The sequence below is a fragment of the Sminthopsis crassicaudata genome, chromosome 1 (assembly GCF_048593235.1).
Source record: "Sminthopsis crassicaudata isolate SCR6 chromosome 1, ASM4859323v1, whole genome shotgun sequence".
NCBI classification, from domain to species: Eukaryota; Metazoa; Chordata; class Mammalia; order Dasyuromorphia; family Dasyuridae; genus Sminthopsis; species Sminthopsis crassicaudata.
This window is the reverse complement of record NC_133617.1, coordinates 674,185,295-674,205,528: the sequence shown is the minus strand read 5'-3', so window position 1 is coordinate 674,205,528 and position 20,234 is coordinate 674,185,295. Positions and strand designations below refer to the sequence as shown.

Below are 20,234 nucleotides of genomic sequence, written 5' to 3'. Positions count from 1 at the left end.
GTTTCAACAACTTGATAATAGTATTAAATTTAAAGAGGAAATGGAAAAAAAAAAATCTCAGCCTAAACCACACCCTGTCTAAATGCAACTGATTGACCATCTCTTCACTATCTTATTAATGCACTTATTCCTCAGCTGGCAGATAAGGAGTGTGACTTAGCTTTCCACTTAGCTCACTTGGAAGTGTCTTCCTATGGTCTGTGCAAATGCTGCTGGTCTTAGACTAGAAGATCTTGATGAAAAGGTATAGTTTTCCTTCCTGTCCTCCAGAGAGTCCTAGACCTCAGACTAGGGCATGTGATGTGGGGCATCTGAGCAGGTCCTTGGGTCCAGTCACTTTCCAACACAGAAGCCTTTTCTTCCACACCTTCAGACTCAGGTTGAACAAAATGCCCTAAACCTGGAGGCAGCCCTGGGCACTGCTGGGCAGCTCCGATTATTTGACCAAAATATCTCTCTCTATCTCTGAGATTATTCCTTATTCTGCCTTCTGAGAACAAGAACAGGTCAGTTTCTCTCCTCCTCCTCCTCTTTCCCAGGTTAAACATTTGTCGTTTGTCCAACAGCTGTTCGTGTGCATGTCCCTTTTCGTATATACTAATCTGGTTCTGATCTAAATTACGGTTATTACTTTATGGACATGTCTTTTTTCCTTACTAGCCAATAAGCTTCAGCAAGGCAGGGGTGGGCTCTTGTGGGCCTGTTCCTCCTGCACTGGCTTGTGGCACAGGCTCCTGCACTGAGATAGAAAAGGCTGAGTTTGGAGCAGAACTCTAGAAGCCTGAGGGTCTAAGCTGCCCTGTGGAAACTCAGGCAGTCACAGCCTCCTTCTTCCTTCCATAGCCCAACCTGTAAAATGAGAGATTGGACTGACCCAGCAGTCTGCAACCCTATATCATCCAGTCCAAAGCCCAGGGATAACAGCAGCAGCTGATCTTAAACTTAAAATATGCAAAGTCCTTCAGAGCCATTATTTTAGTTGAACCTCCTATCAAGGCTGTGAGTAAGGGCTGGTAAGGCAACTTTGTTGTGGTCACTTACCATGACCCAAGAAATCATCTGTAGGTAAAAGGGCTTTTCCGGGAACTGGTTTTCTGTCTTCAGATTCTGGCTCCAGACCCATTGCTATCCACTCTTCAGGGGTTCGGCAGTCATACTCCTCATCATCAAATACCTAGGGGAAAAACCAAGACTCAGTGATGGGGGCAAGGAATCTCCCCTGCCTTCATAGCCACCAAACAAGTAAGAATGGGGGAGAAAATGACCTGAAAACTAAAATGTATGACCAGGTTTTCTTGGTCACACAACAGGATTTAACCCGAGAGAAAACTGAGGTGTAGAATGCTTATGGTAGGCTGCCCTATGTACCATGGACAGCTGGACTCAGACACTTCTTTTGCGGCCTTCCAGTGTGTACCTGAAATAGGACAAATTCATAGAACTAGAAGAATCCTAGATCTGATAGACAGGCTCACACTCCTCAGAAAAAAAAATTCAAAGAACTACAAGCTATTTCTAGGAGAAGAATTCTTAACTAAACAAGAGCTAGGGGTAATCAAAAAGATAAAATGAACAATTGTAATAACAAAATTGAAATGCTCCTGCACAAGCAAAATCAGTATAGATAGGATTGGGGGAGAAGCAGTCAAATGGGAAAATTTTTCCAACAAATGTCCCTTACGAGGAATTTACAACTAAGACATGTAAAAAATTGATACAAATATATAAGAATAATAAGAGTGGTCAAAAGTTATTAGCAAGCAGTTTTCAAAAGATGAAAAATAGCTATCAATAATGATATTTTTAAAAACCCTCCAAATTACTAATAACATTTACTAAAATAAAACTAAAATTTTTTACTTAATAGTAAATATTAAAATACTAAAAATACCACTAATAATAATAAATACAAATTAAAGCAACTCGTGAGATTTTACCTTTCACACACCAGATTGGCCAAAATGACAAAATCTAAAAATGGTGTTGGGAGGGTTGATAGTAGGATGACAGATAATGGGAAGTAATAAGAGATTTTCAAGAGAGAAACAAGAATATTAATAAAACATTAAAAATACACATTAGAAAACAAAAATAAATTCAGAAGAGAAAAGTTTTAATGCCACCTTGTTAAATTTAATATATACTTTTAAAAATCAAGCGGTATAACATATATTTTACTATTGGCCATCAGACAAATCCATAGCAGCCACTAGGCTCTGCAAGCTCCCTGAATCTCTAGAGATTGAGGGCTGGCCATTACTTACATGATCCAAAGTGACTTTTAGTACAAATGAGCCCTGCACTTTGCTCATCTGTGTCTGTGCTTTATTTCCCCTTCTAGATTGAGCATCATTAAAATAGAGACTTTCTCTGCTTAGTGCCACCACAGATCACTGTACTTTGTGCGTGTCTGGTAGGCTTTGTTGAATGAATGCATGAATGGATGAATGAATCAAGAGATGGAAAGCCTGATGCTAAAACCAACCGTGCTACAAGAAACAGAGGTGAAGAAGGCAGGCAGTTGGCGATGTGAGGATAAGGAAAGAGAAGGGCTGGGTGCACAGAGTCATCTTTATAGATTCTCACCAGGAATATAGGAAGGGCAGAGAAGAACTTGGGATTCGTGTAACTTCTTAGATTCCCAGTTTACTCATTTGCATATAGCTCTTTCTGATGCTTATGAAACTCCAATTAGTGTTTGGGAGAATTCTGAGAGTAGATGACGCAGCCATGTTTTTGTCTTGGGGTCTTTGATCTCACAAGGCTTAGGGCTGGAAAGTTTGTGAACTATAAGCCCCAATTGTTATGAGCGCTTGCTGATTTTTAACTGGCTCTATTATTCCTTTCTGAAGGGGACTAAAGGCCCTAGTTTCTAGCAATCTGAGCCATCCTAACGTCATCATCATCTCAGAACAGCTTCCTATCCCAGCAGCTAAATTCTTCCCTGAACCAAGCCCTTCTCAGCCCCTGGAATGGCTTCCTCACCTGCAATGGAAGATAAATGGGGAAGAGAGGGTCATTCTTCTGCTCAATGGTCTGCACGTTCCTGGGATCGGGGTGTCTGGGCATTAGCATATTTGAGTCTATGCCTTCTGCAGCGAGGAGCTGGTGGATGTCCAGTTGTAGATATTCCCGCTTCCTCCTAGAAGGGAGAGAGTAGAAAGGATGGCCCTGCTGACCGCAAGAGTCACTCATGCGACTGCCTTCTGGGGATCTGAGAGAGAGACCAGCTAGGGTTCTGGCTGACAAAGTAACAGGCCTTGAGCGGCAGAGGTGCCCAGGAACAGACGGGCGAGTCCCCGGGATGTCCCCGGAGTACTCACTCATCCCACTGGGTCTCTTTCATCTAAATCCAGTTCTCTTCCCTAAAGTACTGTGGGTGCATGATGAAGCCAAGGGCTGATGTGTCTGGCTTTCTAAAACAAAAAACATGTGCACACATTTGGTGCTTGGTGATCCACACCATGACCCTCAGGCGAGGGGACTTTGCTCAGCCGATGCACGCCCTCTGGAAGGCCCCTGGCCCCCCTCAGCAGCACTTGCTGAAGGTCCCTCCCTTTGCCTTGACAGCCTACCCAGGGCCTTCTCAGGAGCTACGGATGTCATAGGAGGGTCAGCTGCTAGCTTCCCAAGCAGGGCCGGGGGACTGCTGGCCCCACCTTTGCATCCCTTGCTCTCTAACAACAGCCACAGGGAACGTCACTGTAGGGTCTTCTCATCCTGGTTGCCTTCTGCCATCCTACTCCAAGCCAAAGGCATGATCCAGCCCAGCTGGGAGGGGAGCTGTTCCCTGAGCCTCCCTGCTGTACTATGACCCCTGGCCAGTTCCCCCAAAACAGAGAATGGTTCTGGCTTGGTTAAAGGTAGGGTGGCAGGCTGGAGAAGAGACCAAGGAGCCCTCCAGGAGGATCTCCATTGCCTCCAAGCTTCCTACTGCTGCTCACTTCTGACAGCACTGTGCCCTGGGGGATATCCTACTTCTTGCCCTAATCCCCTCCTCCCAGTCCTCTGTTACCAGGTCTTTCCCAGAGATAATGTGGGAACTTGATTATATATGCTAGAGGGCACACAGAACTTTTTATCATTTTTCCCCTTTTTGATCTGATTTTTCTTGTGCAACAAGACAATTGTATAAATATGTATACATATATAGGATTTAACACATATTTTAATATGTTTAACATATTGGATTATTTGCCACCTAGAGAAAAAGGAGAAAATTTGGAACACAAGGTTCTGCAAGGGTCAATATTGAAAAATTATCCCCTTTTCTTTCAGAGTATCTGAAAAACTAAAGTCAGAACAGATTTTGAAGTAATATTTATGGGTCAAAGAAGTGTTTTCCCATCCCCTGCACTCTCCCTCTCTCCCCCACTCCTTACCCCAATCCCCATTGCAATTTGTGCCTGGCCCCAGGAGTTACCTCTCTATCTCAATCTTCCTTGGACATTGGCCAGGAGGGGTCTGGAAGGGCACCTGAACTTTGGGTTCAAAAGCCTTGAGAGGGAAATCTGACTTCACCAAGATTTCAGTGGTAGAGCCAATCATTTCCTCAGTTAAGTACTCTTCAAAATTTTCAGGAATCTGGAAGGTCAAAACTGGGGGAAACAAAATCATGAGTTAAACATGAAGACTGAGTTTTGTGGCTGGGAAATAAGGTGTCAATAAACCATACAGGGCGTGCCTTAGATTCCACACAGGAAGCCTGAGATTCCCAGGTTTTTCCTTGTTACTGCAAATATTGTTTCTTATATCTGCTTAACAGATAAATTCCTCAGAGGAGCTTTAACAACTTTTAAAAGCTTAGATTCTAGTTAAAAGATAAAACTTCCTCTCCCCCAAGTCACTAGACTATAAGATCATAGATTTAGGAACTAAAAAGGTCTTTAAAAAGTCATCAACCTCCCTCTTTTTTATATTAAGGTCATGAGTGGTAGGAACAATCTCTGCTAAGATCCCTACATTAGTTTTTCTCTTAAAGGCAATAACATGTTTTTCAAGACTTAATTGATTGAACAGACCATTGGACCTAGCTCATAACATTGACATGGCTTCCCTATGGCCTATATATCAAAATCTAGAGATCCTCAGGTTTGGCACACATTCTGGCAAATACAGAAACAGGGGAGCCATGGCCCTGCCCCCAAATAGCCTTTCCATGTTATTGTTAAGTAAAAATCCTTTTATTAACTATTAGATGGTCAACAAGTGTTTCATTTTGTTCCACTCCCAAACCTGAATCATTGGCCTGGACTGAGTAAAGATAATGTAAACTTCCTTTGTATGAGCACTACGGGACAACCCCAAATAGGGAAGCCATCATGTGGGGGTCCAGCCTCTATCCAACATGCAGCTGAGCGACAACTAGGTTCCAATCTTGAACACTGTGCTGTCAATGGAGACTGCAGTCCAAGTTTCTGTATAATCTAAGAGTATGATTTAATCCCATCAAAATCCACTTGCCTTATCCCCATCCCAGAAGTATCTTAGTATCTTTCCCAACTTCATATCCTCTGAAAGGATTCCTCGTTCATGTAAAGACTGGAGTACAAACATCAAATGCATTAACCCCCCCCCCAAAAAAAAGGTTTCCTCTCCATCTCCCTGTCATGTCTGTGGCTCCCAGTACCTGGAAGCCTGTTATTCAGAATTAGGTGTCTGCATCACAAGGGAGTGGCGTGGAGAAAGGCTCTTGCTATACCACTATCTCAGTTGCCATTGTACTAGGTGATCAACGATTATCATGTACTTGGACTGCTAGAGAGCATTGGCTTCCTGGCTTACCCATCAGCAGGCCAAGCCTGGGGTCCATGCATCAGCCTCCTGGTCATCAGCATTCTCTCCCAGAGGCCACCACCGGCTCAGGGTACTGCCGGTACCACCTTGGATATCCTGCCAGCTTCCAGGACCTCTAATGTACTGAGTCTTCCTAGAGTATTTTTATGAACCTGATAACTCTCTTTAAATATCCCTCTCACAATACAGCATCAGAGTCAAATTGGGCATTCCATTCAAAGTCAGCCCCTACGGCTACTATCCTACACTACTCATAGCTTTGGAATTTTCAAAATAAAAATTATGCCAAAAATATGTCCTCCTAGACAGAAGGAAAATATTATAGGAAATTCTATGTAGCAATGAGGAAATCTCTGAATCTGTCCCTTTTCTCTTTCTCAGAGAACCCATCAGCTCCCATGAGTTCAATGATAGTTCTATGCAGAGAGAATGTATGTGTCCAGCCTGCATATCTCCTCTGAACTTCCCTTCTGCAACAACCACTGCTCACACTCAGTATTTCTTAAAACAAAACTTATTTCCCAAAGAATACACCTCCTCCTCCACACTGCCTTGTTTCTATCAAGAGAACACTATCTTTTTAGCCATGCAAGTCTGCAACGTGAGCATCTTCTTCTCCACATGCACCCCCACGTCTAAGGAACTGCCAGACCTCGTTTCTCTACACTTACACAGCCCCTGGTTCAGACACTCTCAACTAGACTACCTCCCTCTAATCCCTCCCCGGCATCTCCTTTCGACCCCCATTTGCAGAAATGTTTGTGGCAGCCCTCTTTGTAGTGGGTAGGAGCTAGAAACTGCGTGGATGCCCGTCAATTGGAGAATGGTCTATGAATGTTATGGAATATTATTGTTCTGTTAAGAAATGACTAGCAGGATGAATACAGAAAGGCTTGGAGAGACTTATATGAACTGATGCTGAGTGAAATGATCAGAACCAGGAGAACATTGTACACGGCAACAGCAATATTTTGTGATGATCCTCTAAGATGGACTTAAGTCTCTTCTCAACAATGTGGTGATTAAAGGCATGTCCAATAGACTGGGGATGGAAAATGCCAACTGCATCCAGAGAGAGAGAATGAATGTGGGTGGATCAAAACATAGTACTTTCACCTTCGTTTTTTTCTTTTTTGTGTGTGTGGTTTTTTTTTTTCCCTTTTAGTCTGATTTTTCTACACCATATGACAATTACAAAAATATATTTAGAATAACTGCACATGTACCAAATCTAAAACTATATTATAAAGCAGCAGTCATCAAAACCATTGGGCATTGACTAAGAAATAAGAGTGGTGGATCATTGGAATAGATTAGATACACACAACACAATAATAAAGGCTTATAGCAATCTAGTATTTGAAAACAAAAACAAAAACAAAAAAAGCAACTTCTGGAGGAAGAACTCACTATTTGACAAAAATTGCTGGGAAAACTGGAAAATAAAATGTCAGAAACTTGGCATAGATCTACATCTCACATCCCATACCAAAATAAGGTCAAAATGGGTATATGAATTGGGCATAAAGGATGATAAAATAAACAAATTAGGAGAACAATTGCAAATGTTCAGATTGCTTGTTGTCTTGAAAAGAGGGGAGAAAAGGGAAGGAGGGAGAAAAATCTGGTACAGTCTTACAAAAAATGAATACTGAAAACTTATCTTTACATATATTTGGAAAATAAAATACTATTGAAAATAAAAAGAAAAAAAAGGAAAAATATATAACCTCCTTTCAATACTACATAAAGCCCTTCACAACCTAGATCTAACCCACTTTTCCAGCTTGACCATAAATTACTCCCCTTCACACATCCTGCCTTGCCCTGTTGCCAGAAAGGTACTAGATCATCACACACATGGCTCTCCATCTGTCCCCATGCTTGGGGAATACCTTTACCTTTTAAAATCCAAGCCACCTTCTACAGGAGGCTTCACTTGATCTTCTATTTCTGGGCAACTTTTCTACCCCATTCCCCAATTACCAATTATATGGATTTTGTACATTTTGTCTCCCTTTGCAGAAAAATGAGCTCTTTGAGGACAGGACTTACCTTCTACTACATAAAAGGCTCTTAATAAAAGCTTATTGATTAAAAGCTTGAAAGGAGGCCTGGAACTGGCAACTGCCAAGAGTGAGGGACAGCAGAGGAAGAGCAGCCTTGGTATGAGTAAGGGAGATCTGTATAGGAGACCGCAGCCTGTAAAGAAGGGGCTTCAAACAGATCTGGGAACCTGGAACAACGTGACTGGGGCTACCTTCTAGACTTCCTTTTTATCTGTGTCTCTCTTATACAACATTCTCTGGTACGCTGGTCACACTGTCCCAGCTGAAGTTGCCAGGAGGAACCAGAGGCTCACTGAGTTCTGATGCACTGGGCCTTCTGGGCAGGAGCAGCTGGACCCATCCTGGTCACTCCTGGCTGGCCCTAACAAGCCTGATGTCCCAACTCTGCCATTAACTCCCAGTATGTCATTTTGGCACATACTGGGAATGTCACAGGGACAGCACAGCCTGGGGGCAGCCCACTTCCCAGTTTCTCTAGGCTATTGTCCCCTACAGGAAGCAAGGATGAGCAACTCTTGGCTTTGCTTGCCCAAGGAGACTCAGGAAGCCTCTAGGATATGGAGCTACTGAACAGAAGAGGGAATTACTGAATCCAGGTGAATGTAAGGGCCCAGAATGCACAAGGGCTCATCACCTGGCCCAGCAGCTCCTCTTCAGGATGATGGTAACAAGAACTGCTCCCATGACAGAGACCACACTGCCTGGTTCCGTACCCAGATATAGGGATTACTTCCTCCTTTTCCAAAGGCAGGAACTAAAGCCTGGCTTGTCTCTAAATAGGGGAAACAGCCCTGGATTCCTCAAAGTTACTCAGCACCAAGAGGTACCTCAGGGCACCTAGATAGCAAGTGGGTCAGTTCCAACATGGCCTTAGCTTTGAACAAACTGAGGGCAAGGTGGGAGGGAAGAGTTCCCCTGTGCAGCCCCTGCCCCAGCCCAGCACTCCACCAAGTCCCCAGAACAAGGCTTACCATCTGGGGTGAACTCATCCAGGTCTGCCTGTCGGAGGAGGTCCTTATGTACAATGGCACCACCGCTGACATCCTGAAATCGGAAACACTGAGCATCATCTGAGGAGTGGGGGCAGCTCCCTGGGACCTCACTGGGGGCAGAATGAAGGCCCTCCAGGGCAGACCCCAGAGCAGGAGAATGAACAGCAGGTCACTGCTGGAATGCATTCCCCTTCCACCAAAGCCTTAGGCTTCCAGGACCACAAACACTTCTCTTTCAAGGATGACTGAGGCTATCCTATCTGTTATTTCATCATTATTTATTCATGAACAGTCAATTCTCAAGGGAAGAAATTTTTTAAAGCAATATATATATAATATGAGGGGTATTTATAGCCAGATTAAAGAAAGACTCCAAATCACTAATATGTACAGAAGTACAAATTAAGGCAGCTCTGAGGTCCTACCTCACTTCTGCAGATTGTCAAAGTTGACAAAAAGGGAAAGTGACAAATGTTGTAGGAGCCGTGGGAAAACAAGCCCATAAAGGAAAAGGCCAATAAAGCCGATAAAGGGAATCAGTACGGCCATTCTGGAAAACAATTTGGAATGATAAAAATTATTAAACTGGGCATACCCTTTGGCTGAGCCATTATACCATGAGGACTACATCCCAAAGAGATTTCTTTAAAAAGAAGAACTGGAGCCATATGCACAAAAATATTTATAACAGCTCTTTCTGTAGTAGCAAAGAAATGGAAATAAGGCTCAGCAACTGGGGAGTAGATAAACAAGTATAGCATAGGAATATAATGAAAACTGAAAGCTGGAAGAATGAGATAAATCAGAACACATTATAGGACATCAATACTGGAATAAATGGACAATTTTGAAAGGCTTAAGAAATCTGAATCACAATGATCAACCATGAGTCTAAAGAGCCAATGATGAAGAATACTGCCCATCTTATAACAGAGAGGCAATGTACAGAAAACCGCAGCCATGGTGGTTCTCCTCCCCAAGTCTCCTTGCACAAACCACCAGACCTGACTTCCCCACCACTCTCCAGCTTCCCTCCTTCAGTCCCTCCTTCCCCAGCCATCCTCCTGGTCTAGCACCTCCTGTCTGCAGATCTCATCCACACTCCATCTCCTCCGACATCCTTTGTATTTTCTTGTTTTATCTGATCTCTTGTGCCCACGGACTCTTAGTTCCCAACAGGGCAGGAACTGTCACACTTGTAGCATCTCCTTTGCCAAGCCCAGCACATGGAAAAGGAAGGAAAGAAAGGGAAGGAACCTACTCTTCCCCCCTCAGCTTTGTTACTTAAGTTTACCCAAAAGGCCCTATGCTGATCCTTCCTTTTGGTACCTCCAGGAAGTTATCAAGACCCCATTTTCACATGGGGCTGTGACACACTAGGAGTCAGAGCCCAGGCTTTAAGCCTCAGCTCCACCATTTACAAGCTGGAAAATCTTAGGTGGGAAAAGAGGGGCAAGGAACAGATCCTTCTCTGGACTTCCTCATTCCTTGCATTGCTTCCTTTCCTAAGGGAAAGATTAAAAGAATGGATACAAATAAAATGGTTTGTTTTTGTTTTTTCATTTTAAAATGCTCCACAAAGGCGGGTTGCTAACAATCAGAAGACTAACTTCCATGACTTAATTTATCTAATTTCAAGTGTGAAAAGCAGGCCTAGATTCCAATGTCCTTCCTCTGCAAGGCAGTGGAAGTGATGTACATATAGATTGATTGCAAAGCAATATGGGCAATTACCAAACTCACTTGAGAATTCCATTTGTAATCGATAGACAGAAACTCATTGATGAAATTTTTAAAGGTTCATCATCCTTACAATAGCCAGGAAAAAGGCTGGAAATACTTACCCCTAAAATATTTAAGGTCCCAGGAGTAAGAACTTCAGAATAAAACCCACGGGTTTTAATCATTGGATACATCTTGGACCTGTCAGGTTGAGAATTAGCATCCTCATCAGCATCTGGGGTCCTGGAAGGTCCCGGTCTTTCCTTTCTGTTCTTATCCATTTTGCCTTCTCATATAAAGGAGGCCAAACGTCCTGTAAGAAAATCGACAAAGTAATTGAAAGGTCTAGCGAAAGGTCTTTAGCCACCATTCTATTCTTAGTACTACAGACCCCTCTGAAAGTTTCCTCTTCATAAATTCAATCAATCAATATTTATTAAGCACCTACTATGTGCTAGGCACTGCACTCCATCACCATGCCTTATGGAAGAGAGTGGGAAGAGAGCCTTTGTTGGTATTTCCTTAGCCGTGCTATTATTATTATCATCATTATTGGGGTAGCTTCCATCCCTAATCCTCCTCATCAGCTCCAGCTTCCTGGCCCGTAGGCCCCATCTCCCTTTTTTTTTCTAAGTCACCTGATCTCTAACCCCTCTAACCAGTGGGATAACTGGTCCACAGTGGGTTCCACAATGTAGATTGTTCCAAACTGAGCCAGCTTTTTGCCTCTGAACTGGAGTTTGATCTGACAAAGACATTAATGAAGAATGACCACTCCCCAAGAACAAGCTTCCCATGGCCTTATTTTCAGCTCTGGGAATTCTCCCTTTGCACGGGGAAAGCAGACCCGTGATCTGGATGCAGTTGCTGGACATTAGCCATGGCCAGTCCCCTCCTCCCCATAGCTAACTGGAGGTGCAGGGGATGTACTCTGGGCAGGAAAGGGGTGACAGGAAGGTGCTCCTGCTGAGGAGGAGGAAGCACAGGGAGACCAAAACTGGTGACCAGGCTTCTGCCCAGTTTGCTGGGGGCTGCCAGAGTCTAGACACAGTCAGTGAGCTACTAGGGTGTGCCAGGTAATGGGCTGAGTGATCTGAAGAGCCTCTCCTTAAAGGGCAGTGTGTTTGTGTGTGTTATATTAGCTATCTAGCTAGCTTATATTAGCTAGCTAGCTATCTACTTTTTGCCTTCTAAGTGTCCAATTCTTTCCTATGTAAAGTGTTTGCCTAAATCATGAAATTCAGTGGAAATGAGGTCTCATAAACTTCTAACACCATAGGCTTAGAAACTGCCAAAAGGGGGCAAAGATCTGGCTCATTCAGGATAATTTAAAAAAATTGTTTAGCTGTTTTTAAAAGGCAGCTTTTAAAAGTGCAGTTGAAAGAAGATTGGGATAAGAATTAGGACTCAAATCTGGCCTCTTATCAAGTCATTTAATCTCAGCCTCAGTTTCCCCAATTGTAAAATATTATTTTAATAATAATAGTATAATAATAGTACCAACCTCATTGGATTGTTAATGATCAAACGAGATATTTAGAAAAGACTTAGCACAGTGACCAACATGGAGCTGATGTTTGGTAAATGCTTATTTTCCTTTCCCCTAAAGTACTAGATCAAGCTAAAATGTAATGAATAGGAAGCTGCCCTTGAAGCATAAAGACCTGGGTTCCAATGCCCATTTCAGACTCCTCTTGGCCACGAGAACTTCGGGCCAGCCCACTCTATCGCTCACTCCTCTAGGAAACCTTGTAAGACTAACTGCAGAGAAAATTGTGCATTAGAGGAAGGAAGTCTCCCCCTATCTGTGAAATCACAGGTCCAGTCACTAGCCATGATTGGAAGAATTCAATAGATATATTTTTCCTTTATAGCCTTACTAAACTGTAATTTGACAGAAAAAGGTTTTCCACTGAAACAGATTTGACCAGTTGTATTACTACATACATTAGCATGAGCTTTTCAAAAGTAAACTGTCCCCCAAATAGACTACCTTGGGAAGTATCTAAATGTTAATGACAGACATCATCTCAATCATATGACTTAGGTCAGTCACCCCTATTGAATAATTAGAGGGAAAGACTGGGACCCTGTGGAGGTCCCCAGCCTATTCCCATAAGAAAACTAAGGTGGAGCAGGAGACCAACGCATCCTGTCCTGTGCTTCCTAGGAGGCAGCCAGGGGTTTTCACCTTGATCATGTGGTGGACACTACCAGATCCCCTTGACAAAGATTTTTTAAAACGCTCTTCACCTATCCAGAATAATTCTATCAGTGTGAGCACATGCTCCAGAGACTTCCAAACGGCTTGTGGAGAAGGCGGCTGGTGACCTGAACAACTCTGAAGTGTGGAGGTATCAGTTATAGTTATTGGTCCATTTGCAAATTGGACTAATCAGCCAAAGGCATGTCTTTAAATTTTAAGTCTAGAGACTCATTGCAAGTTCTGAAGGGATGATGATCTACTGATCATTTTTCAAGAAACGGCAAAATGCTCACTGCCCTCTGGAGCAGGTGCTACTTTTGGACCCCTATTCTGTAGTGTTCTCTGGTTCGGTTTTCTTGAGGTCTCTGGGAGTCTTGGGAGCAGCCTTTGTTTTAGTTCAGTAATCACCACAAGAGCAGCCAGGGGTTAAAGTCCTTTATTGTCTTTATTGTCTCTTTCCAAGTCCTGGGGCCCGGTTAGCTTTCTTAGAGTCCAGATCCTTTATTATCTCCTTCCTGGGGCTGGGCAGCTTTCTGGGGAGCCTTTCAGTCTGGCCTTGGTCTTAGTGGGGGAAGTGCAGGAGTCAGGCCAGCCACCAGGAAGATGGAAGATCAAATTGAATTTTTCCCCTTGGTTCTGAGAGCTTAAGCTCCTGCAGCCAGTCCTTTGTGTTCTCTGCCTCTGGGAGCTTCTTGTGCTCTTGTCTTCTATGGGTGGCTCTCAGTCCCTGCTTATATGCTCCACACTGAGTATAAGCCAATCATTATATCACTAGGAAACCATTATTTGTAAGGTTAAATCAATCATACTGAACCATGCTAAACTAGATAACCATTGTCTCCTCAATTCCACTTAGTCAGTACCTTGTAAGAATCCTTAAGTTTCAAGTTCAGAGTTCTGGCCCATAACACTATTCTATTCTAATCGGTTTAAATCAATTTGATAGAATCATATCAAAGTTCAGTATATAAGGAACTGGAGTTGGGGGATGCAAATTCTAAGTTCACTTGCTTAACTATAAGAAGCTAACTAAAAATCCTTCCCCCTTGTTTTTCCTTGTCATGGTAACCAAGCCCCAACTACATGGGAAGTCACCCCAAATAATTTATACTTCGGGACCAATCACTTCTCCAAGAGGAGTAGATGACCATCTTATGACCACTTAAGTCATTGACTGGGATGGCTTGTGCCATTTCTTCCTGCCCAAATTAAGGAGAAGGCTATACATCTTATGTGGAGATATTCTTTGCTTTACCCAACTTATGAACCTGCTCACATATTGCTTCTTTTAGCTTATGCATCACACATCAATAAATGGAATTATTCTGTGTACAGCTGTTCCAGAATGAGTGGATATCTAGCCCCATAAAAATTGGACTCTGGAAGGAGGAGACAAACCAGATAGTGAGGAAAATTTAAAAAGAACCATGGCCCATTAATAAAATGCCATGAGTTCAGTCTCTTTTGGGTGGGATAATTTTAATCCCCACACTAGCCAAATATGATTTCAGTGTGTTTAACCAGTCAGAAAAAGTAATGTGGATAAAGATTCCTAACCCAAAAAACCCTGGGACTCCCATGAAAGGAATAACAGTAGCCTGTAACACACCCATGACCAAGTGATGATCACAGGAATATAGATGAAGTCAAGTTTGCCATCAATAGATACAAATTTTTATAGCCTTAGGCTTTCCTGCTCTACTATCCCTGGATAACTGGCAGAAGAGTGCTTTGTGATGAATGAGAAGAGAAAGTGCATTTCAGGTAGAGGAGAGCCAGCAAAGTCACAAACACAGAGAAGTGGGTTGTAGGAGACGAACAGAACAAAGTCCAGTTTGGCTGAATCTCAGAATATGAAGGGAGGAGGAATGAGGATGGAACGTGAGAGTGGGCCAGGATTGGGAATTCTGGATCCACTAAGCCGCCACTACAGGTGAGGGTCAGACATGTAATTCCTCCTTGGAGTTAAATTCCTCTTACGTTGCAACAAGATTGTAAGCAGGATAGACCACTGCAGGGAAATGCATTGAGGGACACTGTAAAGACTTATGAGGAATAATTATGAAAACATACAGAGTACCATATCTTAAACTATACGTTGGAAAGTAGTCATCATCAAAACAGTCTGATACTGGATAAGAAAAAGAGTTGTGGATAACTGGAATAGATTAAGTACACATGATGTAAATTTATATGATCATGATAATCTAGTATTTGGTAAAGTCAAAAGATCTGAGTTTTTGGGACAAGAACTTACTATCTGACAAAAATTGCTGGGAAAATTGTAAAGCCATGTGACAGAAACTAGGGATAAACCAACATCTTACACAATACACCAAAATAAGGTCAAAACAGTTACATGATAATTACATAAACAATGATAACCTTGGTTAAATTAGGGGAGCTTGGAATAGTTTGTCAGATCTATGGAGAAGAGAAGAATTTATAATCAAACACGAGAAAGAGAATGCTACAATATGTAAAATGGATAATCTTATTATATTAAATTTCAAAAGTTTTGACAAACAAAACCAATGCATCCAAGATTAGAAGGAAAGCAGAATTCTGGGAAACAAGTATCTCTGATGAAGTCCTCATTACTCAAATATGTAAAGAACTGAGTCAAATTTATAAAAATACAAGTCATTCCTCAATTGATCATTGATCAAAGGATAGAAACAGGCAGTTTTCAAATGAAGAAATCAGAGCTTTATAATCATATTAAAAATGCTCAAAATTATTATTGAAATCAAATTAAAACAACTCTGAGATACCACCTCATACCCATGAGTTTGGCTAATATGACAGAAAAGAAAAATGATATATGTTGGGAAAATTGGGACACTAATGAATTATTGGTAGAGTTGTGAATTGTTCCAACCATTCAGGAAAGCAACTTAATTCTATGCCCAAAAGGCAATAATTGTGCATATCCTTTGATCCAGCACTATCACTAGTAGATTTTAGGTCTGTATCCCAAAGAGATTTTTTTTTCAAAAGGTGGGAGGATAAAAACCTTTTTGTATAAAAATATTTCTGGTAGTTCTTTCTGTGGTGGCAAGGAATTGGAAGTTGGAAGTATGCCTTTCGACTGAGGAATGGCATATGATAGTAATGGAATATTGATGTGCTATTAAAAATGACAAGCAGAATGCTTTCAGAAAAACCTGGAAAAACTCATGGGAACTGATGCAAAGTGAAGTGAGCAGAACCAGAACTGTATATAGTAACAGCAGTGGAATGATTGACGTAGCTATTCTCAACAATACAATAAAGGACTCTTGATGAAAAAATACTGTCCACCTCCAGAGAAAGAACTGATGGTCTGAATACAGATTGAAGCATAACATGTTTTATTCTCTTTTATTTTGGAATGGTTTTTTATTTTATTTTGTTTTGGAGTTTTTTTGTCTGTTTCTTGCACAACATGACTGTTTTGCATCATTGCAGTAGTATAACCTTTATCAAATTGCTTACCATCTCAGAGAGTGGGAGGGGAAGAAGAAAGAAACTCAAACTTTTTAAAAATGTGTATTAAAAACTGTTTTACATACAATTGGAAAAGAATAAAATATCACTAAGAGAAAAAGTACATATAAACTCATCCAAATGTAGGACAATCTCTTCAAAAAAGCTAGCTTATGTAAAACCTGAGCATAGTCTCTAATTGATATATTTTTGTTTCCTTTCAAAGATAACTCATTTTTGTGAAGTGATCTAACCATTCTGGAGAGAGATGGTGGGCCGACTGATTTAAGAAAAGCCTAGAAAGACTTCCATAATTGATGCCTAGTGAACAGAGAACATGTCATGATCAACTGGGATGAATTTGACTATTTTCAACAATGAGGTGATTCAACAAAATTCCAACTGGAAAATGCCATCTGTATTCAGAGAGAGAACTATGGAACCTGAATGTGGATCAAAGCATAGTATTTTCACCTTTGTTGTTGTTTGGTTTTTTTTTTCCCTTGGGGTTTTTCCCCCTCTTATGATCTGATTTTTCTTGTACAGCATGACAAATATGGAAATATATTTAGAAGAACTGCGAAGTTTAACCTACCTCAGGGGATCCAGAGGGGAGGAAAATTTAGAACACAAAGTCTTGCAAAGTTTGTTGAAAACTATCTTTACATGTATTTGGAAAAATAAGATACTATTTAAAAATAAAAATAATTCATTTAGGTGTGTGGACTATATTCAGAACAATATGTTAATCCAATCTCCAAATTTCAGGCAAAATGACACTTTTTCTCCAAAGTCAAATGTTTATCTCTAGCTATAAAAACAACTGGTTTATAGGACCAGCTGCACCAATCTCTGACTGGGACATCCCATCTGACTGTGCCAAAGTCTAGAGCCCAAATAGAAATCAGGAGGCTCAGGTCCTGGCTCTAATACTTAGCTACCTTCATGCTAATCGGCAAATCGCTTTGTCCCTCTAAGCCTCAGTTTCTATAAAATGAAGATAATACTACCTAACGTGGCTATTGTGAGAAAAGTTTTATAACTCAGAAGTTGCTGTGTCAAGGTGAAGTAGTTAATTCTTTTCTCTCCCCATCATCCAAGTTTCTGGTACAAAATTTGTATCTCTCTTACTTACCATGTGCCCTATTTATACAAGTACATGCCATATCCTCATCCCATTATCTAGGACTTCCCTGAAGACAGTTTTGTTTCTCATCTGTATTATCTTTCTCCCAGCACAACCTTCTTTCCTAATCCTATTTTCCTCAGGTTTAGGGTTCAAGTCCAAGTACGCATTTGTTGAGTTGGACTGAACTCAATCTGCTACTCCCCAGAAAAATATTCATATTTGGATTCATTAGATTGGTAACAGTGATCCCATTCCGTAGAAAAAGGTTTGCAAAACTTGAGTAAAAACGTTTTAGTCAATTTTAGTTTAAAGTTTGTTTTTTTTTAAGTCATAGAATAATAACATCAGTTCATAGTGCTGTCCTCCCTATAAAACGTTCCACACAAATCTATGAAGCAGGGAGGCACAATTATTGCCACTGAAGTCTCAAGCGATTAAGCGATTTGCCCACGGCACAGAATTAGTGGTCAGGTTATAGCTTCCTTCTCTTTCCTTTTCCTCTCCCTCTCCTTCTGTTCCCCACTTTTTATTCTTTTTCCTCAGGTCTTCTGCCTCCAGGCCCAAGGTTCCTTCTAGGACATCAGAGCCTTTCTACAAATGGATCGTTCTACCTTGTTTTCCATGGAGGTTATAGAACATTAATGAAGAATTTTTTTCTGATTGAAAAAAGAGATACAAAATGCAAAACGCACAGTTTTGATAACTGAAAATTGCCCATTGTTTTGCAGCACTTTATTATATTCAGAACGTTATTTTATTCATATTTTATTATATTTTCCTATATTTTGTTATATATTCATACTTTATCATATTTTCATATATTATTATATATTCAGATATTCATATTTTATATTCAGAATGTTAGCTTTTAGTAGTAATACTATTAAACAGTGGATTAGTAATAGTGAATGCATTAGCCGCATGCGGGGTTTAGTCAGCGCTCTACACAGCTTGCATTTTAACGCTTTGTTTTTTGCTGTTTCTATTAACCTGCAGCATTATTTTAATAAATGTCACAACACCAGACTAAATAATCCTTCACTAGGCTGCCCAAGATCACACGACGGAGCAGGAACTAGATCCAGGAGCGCCCAAGAGTTATTACCATGGCAACAAAGGGGAAAATTAGAAATCAAGGCAAGTGAGATCAAGTGAGTTAACTTAAGCCCAAGAGCTCCAAGGATCAAGATTTAAAGCTGGGTCCTTCATTTTACTAACCCAACCCCCTAATTTACATATAAGGAAGCTGAGGGCCCGCCCCCAAGGTTAAGGGTTTAAATGCTTTGGCCTGAAGTGACGCTCGGCGCAGTGTCTGGCATACAGAAGGCGCTTAATAAATGCTTACTGAATTAATTCCGATCCCTTCGAGTGGAACGGAAAAGACGGGGGTTGAATTCGCCGACCACTGGGTTGCGGTGCACTTCTGAAGCGAGCAGGATTAGCTGGGGCTCCCCCGCGCCCACCCGTACCAGTGCCCCAGGCCTGCCCTCCCTGCCGGGCAGGGATCGGGGGCCGCCCGGGCACCCACACAAGACTCCCCCTCCTGCTCTCCCGCTTCCAAACCCTCCGCTCCCTAAGTTTGGGGGGGGGAGAAGTGGCCCGGGACTTCCCGACCAATCACCTGGCTCGTCCCACGCCTACCCGCTCCGCAAAAGCCTGGGTCTGGGGCAGCCGAGGGAAGCAACGGCAACCGAAGGGAGACGCAGCTCCAGCTAGCCGCAGCCTGTTTCTAAGGGAGGACGCGGCGGCCGGTTGCTAAGGAGAGGATCCATTGGAGTCCTGAAGGGGGGGCTCCTCTATGTGCGCAGCGGCTCTTCCCAAACGCACCCCAAACTCTGCCAATTCCGACCAAGGGAGATACAAACATTGTTTCTAAGATGCACTTTCTGCCGTTGTCTTTGTCAGAGGTAACTGAAAAGGAGCGATCTACACAAAGGAGGCTGCTGTCTTCCCCATCCTTTCTATTTGGTTTCTCCCACAGCAGGAGTCCCATCTCCCTTGGTTACTGCGCCTGCCCGGGCGCGGCGCTCAGGTGCGGGAGGTGCCGTCTCCTCTACACTCCTACAGCGCCCCCTGCCGGCTAACTGAGGACCGCGAGCACTCTTTTTTTTTTAATACAAGGGGGCCCTGCCTCAGAGAGTGGAGGGCAAAGCCGGGATTGTTCCAGCACTTTGCACGCGAAGACTTAACGTGGCCTTTTCCTTTAGCCTTCGTTCCGCTCCCTTTTTATTTACTTTTTCATTCGTGGTGTTTGAGACGTTCTTCCCCACTCTCCTCGGTAATAAGACAATAACCCGCCTGTGGCCGAGGGCCGCCTGGTCCGGCGCGCTGAGCGGTGCGCGGGGAGGATGTTTCTCTGACTTGGTTCACCATTCTATTTTAAGAAAATTATTCAGTTCCACCACAACGTGATATCGTGAAATTAATACCAAAACGGTTTGGTCTTTAGAGCCAGAAATCAGAGGGATCAGATTGGGGGATTAACCTGAAAAGATTAAATATAAATTTAAAATGTCGGGAGCCGCTAGAGGGCGCCCTAGAGGTCGCCCTAGAGGTCTGCCCCAAGGGGAAGGGCCTGTGCTCGAGCCTGGGGGGGAGAAGAGGCTTCCCGAACCCCTGACTGGATTCACCCTGGGAGGATCCCCCTGCGGCTGCTTTTGGCCTGGCCTGGAGCTGGAGCGTCTGCTGCAGGATACATCTTCCTTCCTCGTGCTGCACTGTTGCCTTCCCAGCCTTAGCGGGGCTCCTGCAGCGGCTACCTCTGCCCCGCCCCCTTCATAAAAATAAATAATAAAAGCTTTCTGGACCCTTCTCAGAGCTGCTCTTCATAGGACCAGGAGATCCTTATGTAC

The 20,234-nt window shown here is 42.5% G+C and overlaps 1 protein-coding gene across 1 annotated transcript in view; it reads right to left on the bottom strand.

Annotated features, from left to right (window-relative positions):
• The window catches only part of DNAH1 (dynein axonemal heavy chain 1), a 132,890-nt gene extending 113,751 nt beyond the window's left edge, over positions 1-19,139 (bottom strand). The window contains exons 1-6 of the mRNA XM_074282678.1: positions 19,004-19,139; positions 10,702-10,892; positions 8,837-8,909; positions 4,424-4,598; positions 2,986-3,142; positions 1,042-1,174 (exon numbers count right to left, since the gene is read on the bottom strand). Of these exons, the coding sequence (XP_074138779.1) occupies positions 1,042-1,174; positions 2,986-3,142; positions 4,424-4,598; positions 8,837-8,909; positions 10,702-10,860 (697 nt within the window). The 5' untranslated portion in view covers positions 10,861-10,892; positions 19,004-19,139. The remainder of the gene's footprint in view (positions 1-1,041; positions 1,175-2,985; positions 3,143-4,423; positions 4,599-8,836; positions 8,910-10,701; positions 10,893-19,003) is intronic.
• Positions 19,140-20,234: the final 1,095 nt, after the last annotated feature.